At 46.3% G+C, this 11,506-nt stretch overlaps 1 protein-coding gene across 2 annotated transcripts; it reads left to right on the forward strand.

The window, feature by feature from the left end:
* Positions 1-63: 63 nt before the first annotated feature.
* Positions 64-9,456, forward strand: LOC118084212 (zona pellucida sperm-binding protein 3-like). Of its 2 annotated transcripts, XM_088658004.1 has the most exons (9): positions 64-547; positions 2,771-2,889; positions 4,125-4,228; positions 5,655-5,832; positions 6,619-6,736; positions 6,826-6,917; positions 7,910-8,060; positions 8,150-8,297; positions 9,282-9,456. In XM_088658004.1, exons 1-9 carry the CDS (start codon positions 164-166, stop codon positions 9,395-9,397), a joined length of 1,410 nt encoding a protein of 469 aa, XP_088514130.1. In that variant the 5' UTR covers positions 64-163; the 3' UTR covers positions 9,398-9,456. The 2 variants fall into 2 exon arrangements, with proteins under 2 accessions (XP_088514130.1, XP_088514128.1); XM_088658002.1 differs by having other exon boundaries at positions 7,910-8,058; positions 8,172-9,288.
* The last annotated feature ends 2,050 nt before the right edge of the window (positions 9,457-11,506 follow it).

The raw sequence follows: 11,506 nt of genomic DNA on the forward strand, positions 1-11,506 counted from the left end.
TTTTAGTTCCTTCCTTCCTTTTTTTCCTCCAGAGTTTGCATTTAGCAAAAGGCGTGTTTGGGTTCCTCGTTACCTGGGTCAGGTGAGAGTGGGCTTTGGGGATGAGATATAAAGGTTTGCAGAGAAGAGTCGTGTTTGTTGCTGGATTTCTTGAAGAAGCAAAATGGGGTTTGGGGCGAACTTGGCTGTCGTCTTGCTCTGCTGGGGGGTTGCTGCTTATGACCCCTGGCAGTTTGCTCTGAGGAACTCAATTTGGAGAACTGTCAGGACTGTGCCCCCTGCCCCCTCCTGGCCCGAGTCCTCTCCCTGGGCTTGGGTTGATGCTTCCCAGGTGAGGGCCTTGTCCTACTTGGCCCCTGTGGCTGTGCAGTGTGGAGAAGCCCAAGTGGTAGTAACAGTGAACAGGGACCTGTTTGGGACTGGAAGGCTCATCCAGGCAACGGACCTCAGCCTGGGCTCCTCGGGCTGCCAGTTCACCTCCTATGATGCTGCCAAGGATGTGGTGATCTTTGATGTTGGGCTCCATCAGTGTGGCAGCATCCTGCAGGTAACTCTCTATTATAATTACCTATGTTGACCTATCCTATGCATGCTTCTGCATTTGTTTTCAGGCTAGCTAAATGGCTTTGCTTGGGGTCCAGTTAAGAGGCCTAATCCCTATTGTGACACTGGCCACCCTGGGTTCTTTGAAACTACAATAGGTTCTGTGAAATGCTGAGATCCTGAAAAGTTTAAACTTGGGCGTAGGAAAGTGGTGCCCTCTCCAGATGTCTTCACATGTGAATGGAATCAAATTCCTCCTCCATCCCCTGTTGCTGCTCTAAATCACCTAAGAGCTAGTCCTGAGGTTTTTTAATATTTGGATTCAGCCCACAGCTATTTCACTTTGTGTAGTTGCTCGTTAGCTGGCTTTGGCATGCAAATTTGAAAGGGAGAATATAAACTGCACAAGGCTTTCTAGCTACTGAAATCTAGATAAAGGGACCCCTGACCATTAGGTCCTGACTCTGGGGTTGCGGCACTCATCTTGCTTTACTGGCCGAGGGAGCAGGCATTTGTCCGCAGACATGTTTTCCAGGTCATGTGGCCAGCATGACTAAGCCGCTTCTGGTGAAACCAGAAACGCCGTTTACCTTCCCGCCAGAGCGGTACCTATTGATCTACTTGCACTTTGACGTGCTTTTGAACTGCTAGGTTGGCAGGAGCAGGGACCCAACAACGGGAGCTCACCCCATCACGGGGATTCAAACCACCAACCTTAGACCACAGCGCCAACTGCGTCCCTGAAATCTAGATAAAAGGGCTCAATTAGGAGAGTTGAATTGAGTTTTGTGGATCATTATCTGTCTGAAGCATTCTGGCCTGATATCCTTCCCAATGGTCTCAGGAGGAGGAGGAGGAGGAGGAGGAGGAGGAGGAGGAGGAGGAGAAGGAGGAGGAGGAGGAGGAGAAGGAGAAGGAGAAGGAGAAGGAGAAGGAGAAGGAGAAGGAGAAGGAGAAGGAGAAGGAGAAGGAGAAGGAGAAGGAGAAGGAGAAGGAGAAGGAGAAGGAGAAGGAGAAGGAGAAGGAGAAGGAGAAGGAGAAGGAGAAGAAGAAGAAGAAGAAGAAGAAGAAGAAGAAGAAGAAGAAGAAGAAGAAGAAGAAGAAGAAGAAGAAGAAGAAGAAGAAGAAGAAGAAGAAGAAGAAGAAGAAGAAGAAGAAGAAGAAGAAGAAGAAGAAGAAGAAGAAGAAGAAGAAGAAGAAGAAGAAGAAGAAGAAGAAGAAGAAGAAGAAGAAGAAGAAGAAGAAGAAGAAGAAGAAGAAGAAGAAGAAGAAGAAGAAGAAGAAGAAGAAGAAGAAGAAGAAGAAGAAGAAGAAGAAGAAGAATTTATTATTGGCCAAGTACATTTTCCAACATACTTGGAATTTGTTTTGGCTACATTGCAATGTAAACATTTCCAGTGTGGTGTAGTGGTTAAGAGCGGTAGACTCCTAATCTGGGGAACCGGGTTCGCGTCTCTGCTCCTCCACATGCAGCTGCTGGGTGACCTTGGGCTAGTCACACTTCTCTGAAGTCTCTCAGCCCCACCCACCTCACAGAGTGTTTGTTGTGGGGGAGGAAGGGAAAGGAGATTCTTAGCCGCTTTGAGACTCCTTCGGGTAGTGATAAAGCAGGATATCAAATCCAAACTCTTCTTCTAAACATACACATACTGTTCCACTCACAATACAAATAAGCAACAAATAAGAAACCCGCCCACTCCAGGTGTTTGTAAACAGTTTATGAAATAATCTCAAAAATCCTCTTGCAAAAAAATTCCCTCCTGCTTTTATTTTAATATTTTATACTGCAGCTTCATTTAAAAAAAATCTAATTGATTTACAACAGTTGGATAGATACAAAGTCACAAATCAACAGCTGACTTTTACAGAACAAGCTTAATTTTTCTGCATGAGCCTAGAAGGCTTTCAGCAAATGTTTAAGTTTTCCAACTAGGACACCTTCTCTTAGCAGAGCATTTCACAGGACTGGGCCAATGACACAAAATGCCTGGTTTCTCCCTGGTGTTCATTTTTCAGCAAGCCATTTTTTTTCTAGGGAGGGGGAAGGCTTTTTATTTGTTGCTTGTTGGACATTTGGTAATCAAACTTTCTCTAATCCACCACAAAGCATTCTAGATGATCTTCCTGAAGGTCCTGGACTACTTCTGCCCACCTGTGGTCTTAAATTATCCTTGTACTAAAAAAACACAATGAGGCCCAATGGGTCATCTTGCATTCCTTCCTCCAGATGACTCCAGAATCCCTGGTCTACAGCATAAGCTTACACTATAAGCCTACTCCCAGCGCCAATGCAGTTGTCATACGAACCAGCTCAGCCGAAGTCCCTATTGAATGTCACTATCCAAGGTGAGTTGGGGAGATGGCGGCAATGACAGGCACATAGGAGCCGTTCACATGCGCAGCAGGACAGTGGCTCCCAAATATTTTTGGGCTATTTCCCCCCCCCCCCGGTTCCATAAACTCCTAGTGCCCCTACCATACCCCTACCAAAGCACAGTTCAAAATAATGGTTTGCACGACCCACTAAGGAAGATTTAAAAAAGAGTAAAGGCCCCCTGACTGTTAAGTCCAGTCGCAAATGACTCTGGGGTTGCGGCACTGATCTCGCTTTACTGGCCGAGGGAGCCAACGTTTGTCCACAGACAGTTTTCCTGGGTCATGTAGCCAGCATGACTAAGCCGCTTCTGGCGAAACCAGAGCAGTGCACGGAAACGTCGTTTACCTTCCCGCCGGAACGGTACCTATTTATCTAGCCCTAAATGGCCTCGGTCCAGTATACCTGAAGGAGCGTCTCCAGCTCCATCGTTCTGCCCGGACACTGAGGTCCAGTGCTGAGAGCCTTCTGGCGGTTCCCTCACTGCGAGAAGCCAAGTTACAGGGAACCAGGCAGAGGGCCTTCTCGGTAGTGGCACCCGCCCTTTGGGAACGCCCTCCCACCAGATGTCAAAGAGAAAAACAACTACCAGACTTTTAGAAGACATCTGAAGGCAGCCCTTTTTAGGGAAGATTTTAATGTTTAATAAATCATTGTAATAAATACTAAATAAATAAATAAATATAATAAATACTTCTGTTGGAAGCCGCCCAGAGTGGCTGGGGAAACCCAGCCAGATGGGCGGGGTATAAATAGGCGGGGTATAAATAATAATAATAATAATAATAATAATAATAATAATAATAAATTATTGCCCTTTTTGGCGTGCTTTCAAACTCTAGGTTGGCAGGAGCTGGGATCGAGCAACAGGACCTCACCCTGTCATGGGGATTCGAACCGCCGACCTTCCAATCGGCAAGCCCTAGGTTCTGTGGTTTAGACCACAGCGCCACTCGCGTCCCTGGTCTAAGGAAGATAGTAATGCAATAATTGTTATGGTTCTGAATTTTAATTGCTCACTTCTTCAAAATCCAATTAAAACTATTTCATTAATTCAACAAAAGTGATGAACTTGATCCAGTGATACCAGCTGTACAAGGTATAGTAGTCATTTGCCCCTGCAGTGCCCCCCCCAGGGGTTGTTGGCACCCACTCTGGGAACCACATCTGTGGGGGGGCCTTTCGCCTCATTTATTTCTCTTTCCAGGAGAAGCAACGTCAGCAGCGATGCCATCAAGCCAACTTGGGCTCCCTTCAGCTCGACCATTTCCGCAGAACACAGGCTGAGCTTCTCCTTGCGCTTAATGAACGGTACTTGAAAATTAAGAAACAGGCCATTAGCTCAATGTAGGGTGGCCGCACCCGGCAGGACCCACTGCTGAGGCAAGGGAGTTTGAGGGCAGGAGGCACTTTCACCTTTTTCCAAGCAAGCACCAGGCAGCTGGATCTGGCCACCCTAAATGTATCCACAGCATCCCTGGCCAAGCATCACTCTGGGGGAATCAAAAGAGGTAGCTAGACGGGGCTGCCTAGGGCTACTGGTTAGTGACCATAGCCAGGCAAGCCTGCCAACCAGGGCCCACTAATGCCGAAGGAACCACAATGGCCTTCTAATCCTAACTCCCTGTTGGCTTTTCATCCGGTCAATTGTTTGTGATGGGTTTTACCTTTTCTGCTCCTGAGGGGTGCCTGGATCTGGGGGTGTCTAATGTGGTTAACTGAGCTTCAGGCCATTGGCCTCTGTGAAGTGTAACTTTATTTGGCAATCTTTATTTTTTAAAAATATTGTTCACTGCAGGACTTCCTGTCTTTTAGACACACACCCCACTCTCGAGACTTTGCGCCTGAATAGCTTTGTTTTTTTTGCTTCACCTTACATACTTGCCTCCTTTTCCTTTGTTCCTGGTTTTGATCAATGTAGCTGACACGCTACCTACTTTTGTTCCTTTTTCAATTTAAATAAAACTTAAATACAATTCTAAAGTTGTTAATTGAGCAGTTTTTCACAGCTCTGAGCCTTGTTATGCTGTATCCCCCCCAAACCATGGGAACTGTAGGTGACTGCTCATAGAGCTACAATTCCCTGCACCCTTAAACTACAGTTCCCAGGATTTGCGGGTGTGTGTGTGTGTGTGTGTGTGTGCTTTAAATGTAATAAATAAAGGCCTGGGACAAGAGTTTATCTTCTGATAAACAAGTGTTTAAATTTAAGGTGCAGGTGTGACTGTAATCTTTTTTAGAGCTTAGGAATACAGTACAGAGCCTAGCTAACGGCTGCTCTCTGCTCCTAGCCTTCGATATTTCTCTCCATGAATTTGCCTAATCCTCTTTTAAAGCCCTCCAAATTGGTGGCCATCACTGCCTCCTGTGGGAGGGAGTTCCGTAGTTTAACTCTGCGCTGCTTGATGGTGAATTATTGGGCATGACAAGCCAGTGCCGAGGTCTGTGCTGGATAGTTTTATTTCCCTCTAGGTAAGAGCCGGTGTGGTGTAGTGGTTAAGAGTGGTAGACTCGTAATCTGGTGAACCGGGTTCGCTTCCCTGCTCCTCCACATGCAGCTGCTGGGTGACCTTGGGCTAGTCACACTTCTCTGAAGTCTCTCAGCCCCACCCACCTCACAAGGTGTCTGTTGTGGGGGAGGAGGGGAAAGGAGAATGTTGGCCGCTTTGAGACTCCTTAGGGTAGTGATAAAGCGGGATATCAAATCCAAACTCCTCCTCCTCCTCCTGTCTTTCAGATGACTGGAGCGCTGAGAGAGCTTCCGGCACGTATCAGCTGGGAGACGTGATGTACATCCAGGCTGAAGTAAACACAAAGAACCACCTTCCTCTGAGGCTGTTTGTCAACCACTGTGTCGCCACGCTGAGCCCAAGCAGGGATGCTCCTCCCCGATATCCCATCATTGACCACAATGGGTAGGAGCTCTCTAGGGTTGTCCCTGATTGGGCAGGCCAGCAGCTGCGAGGGAGAAGGGACAAAGAGCAGAAAGGGGAAGTCATGTGGGCTGAGCCAGGCCTGCAGGCTGCCAGTTCCCCACCCTTGGACTAGGGCAGCCAGGAACCTCATGTTACAGGAAGTACTGCTGGCAGCTAGGGATGGGCAGAGGGCTTGATTCTGTTTGCATTTAAATACAAATCTGCATTTGTATTTACTAAATACTAACTTGCATTTGCGGTTCGAGGACCCGCCCCATGCGAGAAATAAAGACACAGTGACACATGGATTTTAGTTAATTCACTATTCTCTGAATTTTACAGTGCAATTATCCATCTCCATGTGTAATAAATGCATGTGAGGTGTGAATAAAAATACATATATTTGGAGGAATTAACATACATAATATCAGGAGAAATTGCTTTGCAGAAACATGTCTATTAATGGGAAATGGATACAAAAGCATATATTTAATAGGAGAAGTTGATACTAAAATGCTGGTAATTTTTAATGAGTTAAAAAAAAAAGCTTGGAAACTGATGTGGAAATGTGAATGGATCTTAAGAAAGGAAGAAAAAAATGAAGAATATGAAATACAGATTTGCCCTTCTCTGACAGTCTTTCTTTCTTTCTTTCTTTCTTTCTTTCTTTCTTTCTTTCTTTCTTTCTTTCTTTCTTTCTTTCTTTCTTTCTTTCTTTCTTTCTTTCTTTCTTTCTCTCTCCCTCCTCCCTCCCTCCCTTCCCCTTCCCCTTTCCTTGTGTTTTAGCTGCCTTGTTGATGGGAGGTCAGATTCCAGCTCAGCCTTTGTGTCTCCAAGGCTCAGGGAGGATTTGCTCCAGTTCACAGTGGACGTTTTCAGATTTACAGGACATCCTCAAGAGCTGGTGAGAAGCCTTGTCTTACACAGCCTTCCTTGAACTGGAGCCTAGAATGTCTAACGGAGTTTTGTTTTTTGTCTACTTGGCTTCTCCAGATGTACATCACTTGCCACCTGAAAGTGACTGCAGCCAGTCAGGCCCCTGATCTTGAAAACAAAGCTTGCTCCTTCAACCAAGCTAATAACATGTGAGTGAGCTAGCATCCTGCTCTAGGATTGATGGGGTTGGTTTGGGCAGAGAACTGCTGAGGGTGGTCAAGGCAGCCTCTTAAGTAAGAGCTGTTTGACAGTAGAATGGACTCCCTCGGGACTCTCCTCCGTTGGTGGTTTTTAAACAGAGGTTGGATGGCCATCCTTCGGGGATGTTTCAGCTGTGATTTGTGCAGGGGCTTGCACTAGGGTCCCATCCAATTCTACAGTTCTAGGATTCTATGTTAATAGCCCTAGCCAAGCCTGCCAAAGACCTTTCTACAGGACTAAATAGTTGGCTGCCATAGAAACCACTAGCTAGTGATGTTTCCAGAAGCTTCCCTCCAACCCACCCAATGGGGTTGGCAGCAACATCATTTTTAAGCCCTAAACAGCCTCGGTCCAGTATACCTGAAGGAGCGTCTCCACCTCCATCATTCTGCTTGGACACTGAGGTCCAGCACCGAGGGCCTTCTGGCGGTTCCCTCGTTGCGAGAAGCCAAGTTGCAGGGAACTAGGCAGAGGGCCTTCTCAGTGGTGGCGCCTGCCCTGTGGAACGCCCTCCCAACAGATGTCAAAGAGGAAAACAACTACCAGACTTTTAGAAGACATCTGAAGGCAGCCCTGTTCAGGGAGGCTTTTAATGTTTAATAGATTACTGTGTTTTATTCTTTTGTTGTAAGCCGCCCAGAGTGGCTGGGGAGACCCGGCCAGATGGGCGGGGTATAAATAATAAATTATTATTATTATTATTATTATTATTATTATTATTATTATTATATTTTAAAATTTCATTCCATTTGTTATATTTTCAATGCCGCTTTTCACTCAAGTCTTGAAGCAGCTTACATTACAGCACTCATAATCTCACTATCCAGATTGTGGTGTGTGGCATCTAACAAAATTATGTTGAGTATTTGACCTTGTTGCCCAGGCAAACCAATTCTGCAAGTAACCTGGGCCTTTTTCTTCCTTTCCCCCATCCCTCCAGGTGGATTCCAGTTGAGGGTACCCAGGGCATCTGCACCTGCTGTGAGACTGGGAACTGTGGTGTCACTGGAGGGCAGCCAAGGAGGGTCAACCCCTGGGATAGGTGGGCAAGAGGAAGGAGATCTGGCAGAGATGCATCCACGAAGCATGGTGCGTTCCATCCATGTTGGCAAGGGAGCCAATCTGTTCTGTGCAGGGGTCTCCAAATGAGAGGGGTGAGGGTGACCTACTGATGGGTAAGTTTAACCTTGCTCAAAATGCAGGTCAACTGGCGAAGGACCTGGAGACTGACGTGATGATCGGCCCCATTTTCGTCCGTGATGCATACATGGGCTCAAGGAGTCTTTCAGCCCATCAAAGTGAAACAATGGAATCTCCAGCAGAACATGGTGATACCTCCTTCTCCTCCTCATTATTAGTAGGGTGGCGCTGTGGGTTAAACCACTGAGCCTAGGGCTTGCTGATCAGAAGGTCAGCGGTTTGAATCCCTGTGATGGGGTGAGCTCCCGTTGCTCTGTCCCAGCTCCTGCCAACCTAGCAGTTCGAAAGCACATCAAAGTGCAAGTAGATAAATAGGAACTGCTACAGCGGGAAGGTAAATGGCGTTTCCATGACCTGGCCACATGACCTGGAAGCTGTACGCCGGCTCCCTCGGCCAATAATGCGAGATGAGCGTGCAACCCCAGAGTCGGTCACGACTGGACCTAATGGTCAGGGGTCCCTTTACCTTTTATTTCAAGAATGCAGGTAATGGCAAAGGGAGAATTTGATTCAGGAACCTAGCTACCAAATTAGAATAAAACTCTGGTGCAAATGATAGTAACGTATGATCAGTTAGGGATGGCTTGTTTTTGCACTGAACGGTTAGTAATTGGATAGCTTGTCTGGAAACAAGTAAGGAATTGGGTCACAGCATGGGAATAAGCGACACTCCAGACTGCGTTTTGGGGTGAGGTTTGGGGGCTTTGAGCCAGAGGGTCTCCCCTCCTCTGGCTTAACCCTTCTCCCCCATTATCCCAACATAAACCTGCTATGCTTAGTACTTCCAGGGGCTTCCTTTGGGAAGAGATTGCAGGGGGCTTGCAGGCATTTGTGTTTTATTTACAAATAATGCAAGTTGGATATAAGTAGAGAGAACCAAGAGCCCACTCCTTTCACATCAGATCTTTTACAGAGAGGAGGCAGCCAGCGCTCTTAAGATGCTTTCAGCAAGTCTAACACTGACCAAAATTGTAAGTTAGATTGCAGCATGAAGCCCTGCAGGTTTACTTGGAGGCAAGTTTCCTAAATCAATAGTAAAAGAGCTTGCAGCCTTATGACAGCTTTGATGTGAGTTGAACTTGTTCTCTTTCTTTCCCCCACCCCATTTGCAGGATTCCTCTCAATGCCTGGGCTGCTGGCTGGACTCATCCTGATGTCTCTGGCTCTGCTTCTCGCTCTGATTACTCTTGGGGTCCCTCTGCTCAAAAAGCGTCCGGGGTTCCCTTAAAATGTAATGTGATGCGTATCTCAATGTGAAAAAAACCTAAATAAAGAGATACAGATGGCTTTCTTGCTTCCTTCCACCTTTAAATGAGAAAGAGGGTAATAAGGGCTGGTGACTGATCCTATATATGGGAAATTATATATATGCTGAGTTGCGTCACTTTGCACTTTTTACAGCCCATTCGCTCAGTTTGGGCAGGTCCTTTTGCAGCGTTTCATAATTTCTTTTTGCTTTAATGACCCTGAAAACAGCTCATTCTGAGCATGTTTTAAAGAGTACTGACTCTTGAGGGGACTCCACTTTTTCTATCCCTCTATTGGAAGACCTGCCCATTCATTCCTACTTTCTGCTTCCTGTTTCTTAACCAGATCCTGATCCACAAGAGGACCTCTCCTCTTATTCCACGGATGCTAAGCTTACTCTGGAGTATATGGCGAGGTGCTTTTAGAAAGTCCAAGTTCAAATACACAGCGCCCACCAGATCACATCTAGCTAGATCCTTGTGACACTCACCAGTAACTCTATAGCAGGGGTCAGCAAGCTTTTTCAGCAAGTCCACTGTCCCTCAGACCTTGTGGGGGGCCGGACTATATTTTTTTAAAAAAATATGAACGAATTCCTATGCCCCCAAAATAACTCAGAGATGCATTTTAAATAAAAGGACACATTCTACTCATGTAAAAACATGCTGATTCCCGGATCGTCCACGGGCCGGATTTAGAAGGCGATTGGGCCGCATCCAGCCCCCGGGCCTTAGTTAGGGGACCCCTGCTCTATAGGCTTGGTTATGTTACCTTTAACAATATTGTTCTACTGGTTTTCCTGAAACAGAAAGACGTAATAAGCTACCCTGACTGTAACTTCCAGTTCTCTTCCACCCCCATCCCCAACCTGGATCCTTTTTTAAAAACGTGGGTGTTGTATTGGCTACTTTCCAGTTCTTATACAGAACCTCTTGACAAAGCAAAATGAATGCTCAATAACCAAGTCCTCTGGAGAAGCTCCAAACTAAAATGACACTGCTAACTAGAGCAAGACTCTCGTTCCCCAGGCACTGAGATGCCCAGGTTTTGCTGTTGATAAAAAATTTTATTCTTGTTCTAGTCACCGTGATGCAAAATGTGGGTGAATGCTACTTTGTCCCAGCGTAGTACTGTGGGGTATAAGCCGTGGGGTGAAGTATTCTCCAAATAGCACATATCTTCTCTCAACATAAGTCTTCTATCCATGAGCAATCAGCTGTGTATTCCTTGAAACGAGAGACCTGCTTAGCTGACTACCACCCTCTGACTTTAACAGCACCTGCTAGATTTATCTCGCTTACCAGAATTGGGGTGGGGGTGAGTTTTAGCTGCTCTAGGGTGGGTCCTTATAAACAATTAGTAGAAATTGGAAGGTTGTTGCTGGCCTCTGGACAAAAGTAAGTTGAACAGAGGCAGTGTGTGTAGTGGTTGGAGGGTTGGACCAGGACCTGGAAGCGACTATGAAGCTCAGTGGGTGACCTTTGGGGCCAGTCACTGCCTCTCAGCCTAGCCTACCTTCACAAGCTGCTTGTGGGTATTCAACGAGGAAGGGGAGAACCATGGTGGGAAATAAATGCAACAAATATAGAATGCACCTTGTGGGTTTGTACTACAGTAATTAAAAAGTAAGAGGTGAATCTTTGCTGTTGATGGTAGGATTTGGGGAATGGGGCTTTTTGGCTGGGCAGGGTGCGGCTGGGGTTGCATTTGCTTCTCTAAAAATAAAATTCAAAATCTAAAATATTGTTAAAAACAAGCAAAGAAGTCTCGCCTACAGGCCTAGTTTGACATGTATGTCCCTCCCTCCCTCAAAGATCTGGGCAATTTGCTTGAAGCTTCTACTGACTTATCCTCAGAATGCCTTTGCTGTGGTGTTTGTTAAGCTAACAGTGTGACTAGTCCTGACTGAGGCCACCTGAATTCCAAGGAGTGGGGATCTGCAACCTTCTCTCTGTTCCAACAGAGATATAATTAGGGGGCTAGAACCTCGGGTCTTTCGCACAGAGACCCAGTTTCTCCCTCCCACATCCCTTGCTTAAAAAAACCCCACACAATAGTTTTACTTTGCTTACAAAGGAGGTGGGTGCTC

This window comes from Zootoca vivipara, chromosome Z1 (genome assembly GCF_965207765.1).
Source record: "Zootoca vivipara chromosome Z1, rZooViv2.hap1.1, whole genome shotgun sequence".
In the NCBI taxonomy this organism is placed as follows: Eukaryota; Metazoa; Chordata; class Lepidosauria; order Squamata; family Lacertidae; genus Zootoca; species Zootoca vivipara.

Excerpts from the sequence above, each read along its gene's own strand:
- LOC118084212 (XM_088658004.1), top strand. The coding sequence starts at position 164 with ATGGGGTTTGGGGCGAACTTGGCTGTCGTCTTGCTCTGCTGGGGGGTT. Across the intron at positions 8,061-8,149 it reads ATGCATCCACGAAGCATGGT|TTTAACCTTGCTCAAAATGC; the intron begins GCGTTCCATCCA and ends CTGATGGGTAAG. Across the intron at positions 8,298-9,281 it reads GGAATCTCCAGCAGAACATG|GATTCCTCTCAATGCCTGGG; the intron begins GTGATACCTCCT and ends CCCCATTTGCAG.